The following is a 12,300-nucleotide window of genomic DNA, read 5'->3' as shown; positions in this document are numbered from 1 at the left end:
TTGTAATTTAATTGTTAAAGCATTGTAATGTAATTATAAACGTTTATCTCGGATGTAATTACTATGCAATCAGTATGTAATAGCATTGGAATTTTCAATGTTACAACAATGCAATAACATTGTAATTTTATTGTAAAAGCATTGTAATAATGTTATTACAAACTTTTATTTTGGATGAAATTACTATTAATAACATAATAACATTATTAGCCTAATTACATTGCTTTCACAATAAAATAACAATGTTAAATGTAATTACAATGCTATAATATTGTAGTAATTACAATGTTATTACATTGTTGTAACATTGTAGTTATGATGTTGTTACATACTAGTTACATAGTAGTTACATCCAAGACAAACGTTTGTAATTACATTACAATGCTTTAACAATGAAATTACAATGTTTAAACAATGTATTATTGTTATTACATTATTACAACCTTTAACAATGTAATTGCAATGTTATTACATAGTAACTATAGCCAAGATAAAAGTTTGTACTACATCATTACAATGTTTTAACAATGTAATTACAATGTTTATAAATAGTAATTATGCATAAAACAATATTTGCATAATAGTTATCTTTCATACATTAACATGACAGAGACATTAAAAGGAGATGAGCGGCAAATCCAGATTTAACAATTTCCAGATAAGAAAAGCTCTCTGGTAAACAATGTTCTTTAGACACGTATTTCTGCCGCACGTTGCGTGCACTGAGTCCAGCAGCGCTCTCATAGAGAGAAAATGAAAACAAAACCTTCATTGTAGCAAATTATGAAAGCAACACTGACGATCCGTATCTCCAAACAATTCTTATTCTTTTCCCACTTCTTTTGGCAACACAACATGGCGTCTCTCTGCCGTCTGAACACTGTTTCAGGTACAGTCTTCTAAGCTAGCATGCATATTAATGAAGTCGCAGCGTATACATAATAAAGTGCACTAATTGGTTTGAACCAGGTCTTATTCATGAATGAATGCAACACACTCTGAGACGTAATACGGTACTCCCAGATACAGAAGTTCAGTCTACATGCTGGAATACATGCTAAGATCTCATAACCATTACGCAGCTTCAAAAATTCGTTTCAAACCGGAAGTACGAATTTGCTCGAAATAACGCAAAAACAACCAATTTTCACTTGTTAGTAAAATATATGTGTCCTAATAGTTTTTTTTAGCAGTGTGGGACACATATACGACTTTCAACAGCTCAAAAAAAATGTGTTTTGATGTTTTGTGACCCTTTAAATGTACTCTAAATTTAAATTATTAAAATTTTCTTAATATGAAAATTAGGGTAAAAACAAAAAAAGGGCACATGCAGACAGAACCTTCTAATTCTAAAAAAGTCATTTTCCGCTTGGAATTATAAGGTTCTGTCTGGCAGATTAATAATTGAAGCATTACTTTTCAAGAAATACAATCACTCTGCTTTTTAATTTACTTTTAAAAAATGTGTTTTGTTGATGTTTGAGAAAGTTATTATTTTGTTTTCTATAACATTTAATTAATGTTTCAGTATTAATATATTTTTTTCTTGTTCAAATTAAGCATACAATGCTGTGCTATTTTTTTTTTTTTTGTCCAGCGCAGCTATTAATTCTATGTAATTAATATGAATTATATATTTCATATGGAATAATTGAATTATATTTATTGAATTATAAGCCTGATGAATTAGTATTTGCCCTTTAAGGATTAATAGAATATATAGAACAGGAAGAAAATAATTTACAGCTTATTGTTTATGTTATTAATTGTTTTGGTTATAATTACTGCCTACAGATAAAGATAAAAAGTATTTTATAAACTGTCTAGATGCTAAAATACTTCCGTAGAGCAGGAGAGAGCACCTCCTTTGTCCAGTAAAGGCATGCAGAAACATCTTTCTGTTTTGGTACCTGGCTCGATTTGCCAGACAGTAAAGCATATTTGTGTGGTAATGAATTAATTGCTGTGATTACGAGTTTGCAGCCCTTTGATTGTGAGTGTACCGTTGCTCCATCTCTGCTGATGCTGATACCTATATGCAAATGTTTAAAAAAAGATATGCAAATCTTTCAGTTTTTATTTATGTATGTTTTCCTGTCTCCTCCCTCCTTTCTGCATCTCTCCCTCTCTCTCTCACTTCCTCCTTGTATCTGCATCTCTGGTTCTTCTCCCCTCCCTTTCTCTCTCTCTCTCTCTCTCTCTCTCTCTCTCTCTCTCTCTCTGCCAGCCGCCACCAACTTGGACTCGGAGAGCAAACGAACGGCCCACTTCCAATCGTCATGGCAACAGCATGTGAATGTGTTCGGCTCGTGGAGTAGGCCGGAGTGTGTGCAGGAGCTGCACCAGGAGGCTCAGCTCAACCTACAGAGTCTGCTGCAAGGTAGGAGAGTCAAGCTGCTGCACTTCAGCTCTGTGCTTCTCTGACCGTCTGCCTGCCCGCTTCTGCCCATCATGTGTTTTCCTTCTGTTTTCTGTGTGTGTGTGTGTTTTTTGCATCGCCTTGCATGCGTGCCGTCTGCGAATACCCTCCACTTCCATTCCCGTCTTGTGTTTCCCAGAGCGTGGAAGAGAGGCAGTGTTTGTTTTTCTGCTCCTCTGAGCATCCCTGCGCCCGTCTCCCATCGTTCCCTCTGTATTTCTGACTCATACTTTGGGATCCATTAGATTAATTTCCATTTGTTGAGAATACACACAGTCTCCCTTTCTCTTTTGCTTTTTTCCGCCTATGCGCTAAATGAATATGTCAGCATCGCTCGTGACTCCTGTGCCAGTGAGCGCATGCGACTGTACGTGGTTGAATTTCCCTCTTTTATCTCTTTCTTGTTTGATGTCAGCTATTAATACGTATCTGAGATGCTATTCTGGTTTAAGCTCAGCATCAGATCGACTGGGCAGCTGTTGCTTAAACAACAGTGAGTGGGTGGTCAGTGTTTACGAATCTGTGGCACTGTGCTATGTGCATAAATAGCAATTTGCCATGGCATATGCCTGTCTGCCATCCAGGGATGCAGCCAAATAAAAAGACTTGGTGGGAGTGAGGAAAGTTTAAGAATCTGTTATTTCAAAACTTGATACTGAGTGAGACAGAATATTATTTGCCATAAATATACTTGCTCTTTGTAACTTTAAGAAGACTGAAATATGGACAAAGAGCAACATTTGTGTAAAAGATATTTATAGTATTACAGAGATGTAAGGCCCTCGTATCAAGAAGTGTTTCATCAATGGGATCAGACAAGACAGGCTCGTTGAAAACCACAAAATGTACTTAAGTGCTTGACATACTTAAAGAGCCCGTATTATGCATTACAAACACCATATTTTGGTTTTGTCTTATAATATGCATCAATTTTTACCTAATTATCTTAACAACTTATATGATTAATTATGACATATGATTAGTTCAGTGATTCATTTGTTCCTAAACCCCTTTTTAGCATGAAGCTATTTTGCGCTGATTGGTCCGATGACCCAATCTGTTGTGTTTGTTGAGAGAAACGCCCACCATTGTTATGAAGTAGCACAGAGTATGTGAGAGCCCAATGCAGGAATGCATTAAAGCAATGCAGTCAAACACCAGCATATTACTCTACTCTTAACACTAACCCCAAGTAATAACAATGACACACAATAGCCATGTTTCCACTATCGCGCCTAAAGCGAGCGAGCCAGGAAGAGCCAGGCCGAGCCAAGGCCTGTCGCGTTTCCACTGTCACTTTCGGGTCCTGATCGGACCAAAGCGGTGCTTTCTCGAGGCCAGCAGGCCCGCTGAATACCTTGGGCCAAAGAGAGCCAGCTGGGGCTTCGAGGCGGAGTGAAAGAAGAGGCAGACTTTGCCCGAGTCTGTTAAAATTGGCATGCAGTTATTACACTAGTTTTCTGATCGCACACGAGTATATGAGGCAAACAAATAAATAAATGGGGAAAAGAAAACATACTGTTCAGTTTAAGATAGGCTATTGCACAAAACACCTTACAGTCTAGGGGTCTTTTTGCTTATGATCGCCCTTATGTTTCCCTTTTAAGTGTAAGGCTGTTGCATAAAAAGTTTTAATTTATAGCCATAGTGACTGTTCTTTGCTGCGTTCTCCTGATGTTTCAGTAATGCATAAATATCTTTAAACCATATTAAAGGCACAGCAACCAGTAAAGGTTATCAAGAGTTTTTGTCAAGTTTAAAATGTGTGTTTGTGCGTGATACGTGTATGTGTGTGAGAAACCTGGGGAAAAATTGCTCTCTTGACTGCTCTGTTAATGCTGCGAGCAGCTTTTTTCTTTGTTGTTTATTTTGGAGATAATACCCAATATGAATACAACAGAGATACTTAAAACTTTACAAATTACGTGTCTACTTTTGTAGGCTTAAAACAATAGTGTCATATCTCGATAAAATAGCCTGAGCTATATTGACATAATTTAAAGAATTACAAATATTGTATTTGTTTTCAACGGATATATGAAAAACACATTAAATAAATAAACCAATATAAAACAAACAAAAGCTAACTATAACAATTTAGGTATATAGGCTACAATACATAAATCAAACCGTTTTAAAGCCATATTAAACTTTCATTTTACAAAGGTCTAAAAAAAGATTTTAGATATTTTCTAAAATCAATAAACACCGGAGGAGGTTTAAAATATTATTTATAAAGTATTTTGATACGATGATATTAATCAAATCATTCAAACAACTCATTTCTGGTGAGTGAAAGCGGAAACTTTTCTGTCATGCAGTCCAGCACCGTTTTAGAAATGCATCTGGGAAAACTGCAAACACAAAATGTGTTCTGTGTCCTCAAACAAGTGTTTATGTTTTATATAACATGGTAAAATTAAAATGAATAAATAAATGTAGAGCTTTATTAGTGGATAGCTGCTGAGCGCAAAGAAATATAGGCTATATTTTATTACTTGCTCTTATGAGCAAGTATTTCATACATTTCATATCAAGGTATTACCAGAGAATTTCTGTGGTTCTATATTTTGGATGGGTGCGCTCACTGCGCTGGGTCCCTCTGTTAGTGGTGAGACCACTCGATGCACGATGCCAGCAGTGGGTCGGCGAGTAAATTAATATAATAAATGAAATCACACAGTCCTGTGTGTATAGACATATATTGTAACACCGTAAAGTAACGAGTCATTTGTTGTCTTCATTTTAATGGCTTCGTGATGATGTGATGGTGTGTTTTATCTGCCTGATTCACACTGAACTGGTCGGGTTGTGTGACGTTTAATTCGGGGGACGTTCTGGGGCCATGGATTGCGTGATGCACTGTGAGCTACTAGCCTCACAGTGGAAATGCGACATGATTTCGGCCTCATTGCTCAACCTTCCGGGCGATTAGCCTGGCTTGATAAAAACCATGGCCCGACAGTGGAAATGCGGCTATTCCGTATTAATTCACACAGTGGAAATAGTTGAACTATTTTGAAAAATGACTGCACCGTTGTCACACCCTCAGCTTGTTCCTGGTCCTCCAATCACTGCTCCCCATCACCATCCACCATTCAACCCACCTGTAAACAATCACCCACTTACTGATAACCCACACATACACCTGCAATCACTACACACTATATATACCCAACTCCTTCATTCACTCACCGGCTGGAATCAACGTTGGATGGTACACTTCATCAGCTCTCCCTCTTCCTCTCATATTCTTTCATGGATTTCCCTCTTCGCCTCTGGATCCAAACACAACTGCTAAAGAGAGGTGACCAAGCTTAAATGTAGTTTGACTGAAGATTTGATACTTGCCATATGAACTGTGAGTGAGATCGCTCTCCCTCTGCTCCACCACCTACCTGCTTCATCTCTCTGCATCTGTTGCATTGCACTAATAAATGCCCTTAAAGATATAACTATCCTTGCGTGACCGTGACAACCACACGTGTGAGGACCTGCTGATGGTGGCCATAGCAATGACAAAAAGGCAGAGGATCGTGAGTTCACGTGGAGCACACGTCACGTTTTTAACGTGGTTTAAGACGCAATATGTGATTAGCCCCATGCATATTTAACCTGGGAGATACAGTACAAGCACTGATCTATAATACATACGTAATTTACAAGCCACGCTGAACGATTACAAGTTACAACACACAATTAAACACATATTTTGCAAACTACAAAAACGAGGCAATAATTTCAATGACACTTACATGTTATGATTTAGAGGAAGAAGAAACGTGTTCATATGAACTGAAACCGTTGCTGACAAAGTCCCTGTCAAAGTTTGACAAAGTTCCATACATAATAGTCTCTGCTGCTCCTTCCTTTAATAGGAAACAGCCAGCAAATCCTGTGTTGCAGCGTAGATTATTGTATCAATCATCAGAAAAATGACAGGAACAAACACAGCATTAGGTTGGCTATAGTGTGGTGTTTTTGTGAAAATAAACTTTAACCATTTATTCCCCACAGCCGAATCTCTATCTGTCATCTTCATGTCATGACCAGTCTTGTGATCCTCTACACTCCGCTAGTGTCTAAATGGAAAGCCTTCACGTTTTACCAGAACCACTTTATATTTGGTGATGTACCGCATTGGCGTGGATTTCTCAAAAAATCTGAACCATTACGATTCATTTATTAGACTATTAGATTATTTCTTTAAAGAAACACGATACTCTTTCAGATTTAAACCTAAAAATTTACTAGAGTAAGAGTAAAAAAGTATTGACACTTAAATAGTTACTAGTTACTTTTCATTATATAGATATATATATGCAAGCAAGAAGGTCGCTGGGTCGCTGGTTTGAACCTGATTCGAACCTCTGCTCAGATGGAGTTTCTGTGAGGAGTTTGCATGTTCTCCCTGCGTTCGCGTGGGTTTCCTCTGGGTGCTCCGGTTTCCCCCACAGTCCAAAGACATGCGGTACAGGTGAATTGGGTAGGCTAAATTGTCCATAGTGTATGAGTGTGTTTGTGGATGTTTCCCAGAGATGGGTTGCGGCTGGAAGGACATCCGCTGCATAAAAACGTGCTGGATAAGTTGGCGGTTCTTTCCGCTGTGGCGACCCCGGATTAATAAAGGGACTAAGCCCTCAAGAAAATGAAATAAATTATATATATATATATATATACATCAAAATAATTTGCCATCTCGTGAATTTTTTTCTTTTTCAAATATTTACCAAATGATGTTTACCAGAGCAAGACATTTTTCACAGTATTTCCTATAATTTTTCTTCTTCGGGTGAAAGTCTTACTTGTTTTTTATCGACTTAAATAAAAGCAGTTTTAAAATGTTTAAACCATTTTAAGGTGCCTAATTACCCTAACTTGATGAATTAACCTAGTTAAGCCTTTTAATGTCACTTTAAGCTGCATACTAGTATCTTGAAAATATCTAGTCAAATATTATGTGCTGTCATCACGGAAAAGATAAAAGAAATCAGTTATTAAATATCACGGGTTACCTATTCTGATAAGCTCACTAGACAGACATTGCGTGACACATACACGTGGTATAGGTTAATTGGGTAGGCTAAATTGTCCAGAGTGTATGTGTGTGAATGAGTGTATGGATGTTCCCCAGTGAGTGGAAGGGTGTAAAAAATATGCTGGATAAATTGGTGGTTCATTTTGCTGTGGCGACCCCAGATTAATAAAGGCACTAAGCCGAAAAGTAAATGAATGAATGAATTTACATATGAACATGAAAAGATACAACGAAAAATGGCAAGGCAGCAGCAGCTTTTATTTCTGCTCTGATAGCTGCAAAGCTACTTCAAACCTATAATCCTGTTTGGCTTTACCAACACTGTACTGTAATGTTATGATCAGGTGGAGAGTAGGTGGGCTTTAGTGGCTGTTTGTAAAGAAGCATTTCAACTATGAAAGCTATCAAATGCATTTTAAACTGGCCCTGGAAGTGGTTGAAAGTAGTCAAATGCTTCAGAACTCCTTTACATTTGAATTCCATCCATATGTTATCACATAAAAAGGCAACTTTATAGCTGGTGTAAACAGAATCAAAATTCTATGCTTTCACGTGAAATCATGGATTCTTATTGAAATCATTTTGCTGACATTATCTTAGCTAAAAATCTAGTAAACAGAGGACATGAGGTCAGGTTTAATGAACAAAGCCAATTAACTTGAGACTACAATCTCATAAAAGTGGCAACCGGAGTAGAAAGTTCCGCAGGTTACCTGCTGGCAATGCAAATTAAAGATCACGCAGCCAGATACGTGATAAATGATCATTTTTGTAATGAGCAAGCAGAGCCATTTATAATCAGGTGTGTGGTTATATAGAAAAAGCACTGGTGCAAGATTTAAATGCAACACTATTTCCCACTCTCACTTCATGTTTCAGTTGAAATTACATCAAACATCAAATAAAAGTGCGCGTTTCAAAGCACTTACAGAACCTTTAAATGCAAGTGCCGTCGGGAGCAGCAGGATAGCGCCTAAACTAAAAATTACGTGAAATAGTGTAATTTAATTCATTGTTTTTTGCCTGTTCTAATACCCACTTTATAATAGATTTCAAATTTTAAAGAAATCAGATCTTAAATGTGACAATTTTGCAATAACTTTCACTGGAAGTGCTTGAGCTGGCTGACTGAAATCAAAATACCATGTACCCATTAATGCAGTTTGTTGTAATCAATTTGTTACACTTTGATCCTTTTTAAATTTCTAAAATTACATAATATATGTTGCAGTAGAGTGGGCGACACGGTGGCACAGGTAGTGCTGTCGCCTCACAGCAAGAAGGTCGCTGGTTCGAGCCTCGGCTGGGTCAGTTGCCGTTTTTGTGTGGAGTTTGCATGTTTTCCCCATGTTGGCATGGATTTCCTCAGGGTGCTCTGGTTTCCCCTACAGTCCAAAGACATGCGGTACAGGTGAATTGGGTGCTAAATTATCCGAAGTGTATGTGTGTGAATGAGTGTGTATAGATGTTTCCCCGAGATGGGTTGCAGCTGGAAGGGCATCCGCTGCATAAAACATATGCTGGATAAGTTAGCGGTTCATTCCACTTTGGCGGCCCCGGATTAATAAAGGGTCAAAGCTGAAAAGAAAATGAATGAATGTTGCAGTAGATTAATTTTATGGTTAAAACAATATTTGACAGGAACACACTGTGAGCAAAGATCTTATCTATTGCTTTTATATGTATATGTTAGCAAACTTAAAGGCCAATCAACGCAGAAGAGATCAGGCATCTACAGCACTAAGCTAATCAGTGACATTGTACTAATACTCCCTCATACTTAAACCCGATTTGTTTTCTGTTATGAATGAGAAACAAAGAGCAAACTGAAAATAGACCAGACAAAAAGTAGCCAAATTGACAAGAAAAGAAGCATTGTTGCTCTTGACCTCTTCCATTCCTCTACTGCATACAAAAGACGAGGAGTGACCCATATTTAATAAATGGGTGGTTTTCAGTGAGCATCTTGTTAGGCGATGCTTTGAGGTCATTCATGATCACTCATACGTGCTTGAGTGGTTGGCATCTTGTCTAGGCGAGCCATTTGATTGGCTAATAAGAATGGAGTTTTTTGAGTCCCATTAGTTTTACTGACTGGCTCAGGTCAGGGGGAAGTGGAGGAGGAGGGGGAGGGGGAGGGGGGCTATACCTTGTGTTTGAAAATACCTCCACACACATATACACACTCATTCAGTCTCACTGCTGCAACTGCTACCCTCTGCCATATATCATTTTTGAAGTTTTGATTTTGGGTGAAGACTCTTCTTCCACGGGATGGTGAGTTCTGGCACTCTGTTGTTACTTTATTTTCTGTTGGGTGGAATGTAGATGCATTTATCTTACAATTTAGAATTGCAATCATTTTCAAATGTTTGGGGACAGAAAGATTTCTTTCAATAATTTTGAAAACATTTTAATTTAAATGTTTTATATTTTAATACACGTGAATCCTGACCCTGCATATGTTTTAATGGAAATCACGTGTCAGGTCATGCTGTTGTTTTTAGTATTTTTATTTTTTTGCTTTTGAAGCAAAGAATATTGAATATAGAATAAACAATGCTAAAGAACATTTCATTCACGAAAGCCTTAAGAACAGGGAAAATGTATTTCTAGGTTATTCTGAAACTTTGAACATCCGGTCTGAATTTTTTTAATTACTATATTATAATTTTATTATATAATAATACATATTTTTTATTATATATTTAATCTATTAGTTCCTGATATTTTTGTTGGTGATATTTCAGCAATCACAGCACCGGATTTCAGTGTCAACTACTTAAATTTAATTACTGTAATATATTTTTGCTTGATAAAATTATTCCTTCTTCGTATTACCTCTTATTAACCCCAAATAGTAGTGTACAGTAGGAAGTTGTGTTTGGAAAAGTGGGGATAGTTGTGTACATTTACAAGGAATCTGCTGTGTGGTTTGTGTGTAGAATGCATTGCATGTTGGCCAATTACAGCTGTGAAAAAACATTAAAAAAGGCCTCAACACCAAAGCTCCAAAAATGCCAATTTATTAAATTAAAAGGCTGATACAAGGCGTGTAATGTCTTCAGGCAGTGTTCATCACAGTATGTTGCTCTTTTTCATACACTTCCAGATCACATGATCTCATTCATTATCCTATAACAAAAAATAGAAAAACACATTTGTAAATTATACTTACATATTCAAAACGAAAAAAAAAAAAACAGAAACAGATCCCAATAATACATCATGAAAAAAGGCAAAACATAACAAAAGAAATACAACAAATTATAGGCAAAAAAACCTTTACTCAAACAACTAGTTAAACATTAAAGAAAAGGAGGAATATCTAACTCCTTGTTTAAAACTTTTGGAGTCAACGTATCTAGAGTGAAAATCTAAAAGGCATCACGTTGTAACAGCAATTTATTAAGATTAATTAAGATCTCCCCTCTGACATGGACACTTAACAACTTCAATCCCTATATATTGTAGAGTGGAGACAGAATGTCTCATAACTAAAAATGCTGTGCAACCAGACTTCTAGGATCATGATGTCGAATAGTGTATCAATGTTCAGAATTAGAAATGCAGATTTTTAAAGGCCTACTCGTCTTACTGACATAACATAAAGCACACTTGCATAGCAACATATTTGCAAGAAATAGTGCCTCAAATTTAAAACATTTTTGCTGTATGGGGATGTGTGAAAGTTGATATTATGTATGTGAAATTGCTTTGTTGACAGTTTCCACATTTAGAATTACCAAGTGGTATATTATTTTAAAAATACAGAGTGGGTTTTAGATCAGCTTTTAGATGTGCATTTTTTTCAGTTACAGCTGTTGGAAAATAGTCAGTGCATCTTTTCATATTTCAGTAGGATTTTACATATCAGATGACGTCCATCAGTCTTCACAATACATTCAGCACAAGTGTTTAACTTAAGGTCTGAGGCTGGAGGATTGTCTTTCTATGTATCTCATTAGTGTGTCGATTTAAAAGCCATCTGGTCAAGCATCATTCCTCAAATAGAACAGCATAACAGGCAAATGCTAGTGCAGATTCAGAAGCTGTGCATGTCTTGCTGCTGTCTCACTCATTCTAGTAGAGGTTTAAGATTTCAGCTTGTGCTGGGCTCTGCTCTGTCCCAGCATGTGAAGAGGACTCAACGAGGCTAAACTTGGGGCTCGAGGCTATTGTTGACTCCGGAGGTATGCCATTGTCTTAGACAGCCCACCATTGCTAGGCAACCCCAAGTCTAAGAGTGCGGCATCCCGGCTCAGAAAAAGAGGGAGCATGTTTTTGTATGTGTGTTTTTGAGTATGTAGAGGAGGGGTTAAAGAGAATGTTTTGGGGGATTAAGATGGCTACAAGAATGGGGTGGGGTCTTGTGAGGGGAGTCCTGGGAATGAATGTAATGGTAATCATTTTGTTTACAAGAGCCACAGGGAACATTTCTGATGAAGAGCGAGGGAGATTTCATCCATTGATTTCAGTGTCTTGCTAACTCTAAACCAGCACATTGTGTCTATGTCTGTTCAGATTTCGAGGAGCAGTTGTATGATAACAGAGTGACAGGACAGACATTCAAACATCCTTCCTCTCAGAGCTCGGAGGACACGTCAACAACTCTCAGCCGGTCGCCTTCCTCACTCAACAACAAGAAGACGGAATTCGTCTTTGTGGTAACTACTTGTATGCTGCATTATTACACTTTATAAACGTACAAGATAACACTTTAGAATAATCATCCATTAGTTAATTTTAATGTATTTACGAGCATTAACTAAATATAAATAAACTTTATCAATCATGGTTTAATATTTAACACTATTAAAATCCAAAGATGTGCTTGTTA

The 12,300-nt window shown here is 37.1% G+C and overlaps 1 protein-coding gene across 13 annotated transcripts in view; it reads left to right on the top strand.

The window, feature by feature from the left end:
• Nucleotides 1-12,300, top strand: part of nhsl2 (NHS-like 2) — a 155,426-nt gene that overhangs the window by 132,056 nt on the left and 11,070 nt on the right. For 12 of the 13 annotated variants that reach the window (XM_009303450.5, XM_009303449.5, XM_073907323.1 and 9 more), the window contains exons 2-3: nt 2,231-2,383; nt 11,985-12,127. In XM_009303450.5, the coding sequence (XP_009301725.1) occupies nt 2,231-2,383; nt 11,985-12,127 (296 nt within the window). Of the gene's footprint in view, nt 1-2,230; nt 2,384-9,632; nt 9,738-11,984; nt 12,128-12,300 lie in introns of those variants that run through there. The other variant, XM_073907330.1, reaches the window with a different exon arrangement.

The sequence above is a fragment of the Danio rerio genome, chromosome 7, assembly GCF_049306965.1.
Source record: "Danio rerio strain Tuebingen ecotype United States chromosome 7, GRCz12tu, whole genome shotgun sequence".
Classification (NCBI taxonomy): domain Eukaryota; kingdom Metazoa; phylum Chordata; class Actinopteri; order Cypriniformes; family Danionidae; genus Danio; species Danio rerio.
The sequence above is the reverse complement of the archived record's forward strand: the minus strand, read 5'-3'. Positions and strand labels throughout refer to the sequence as shown.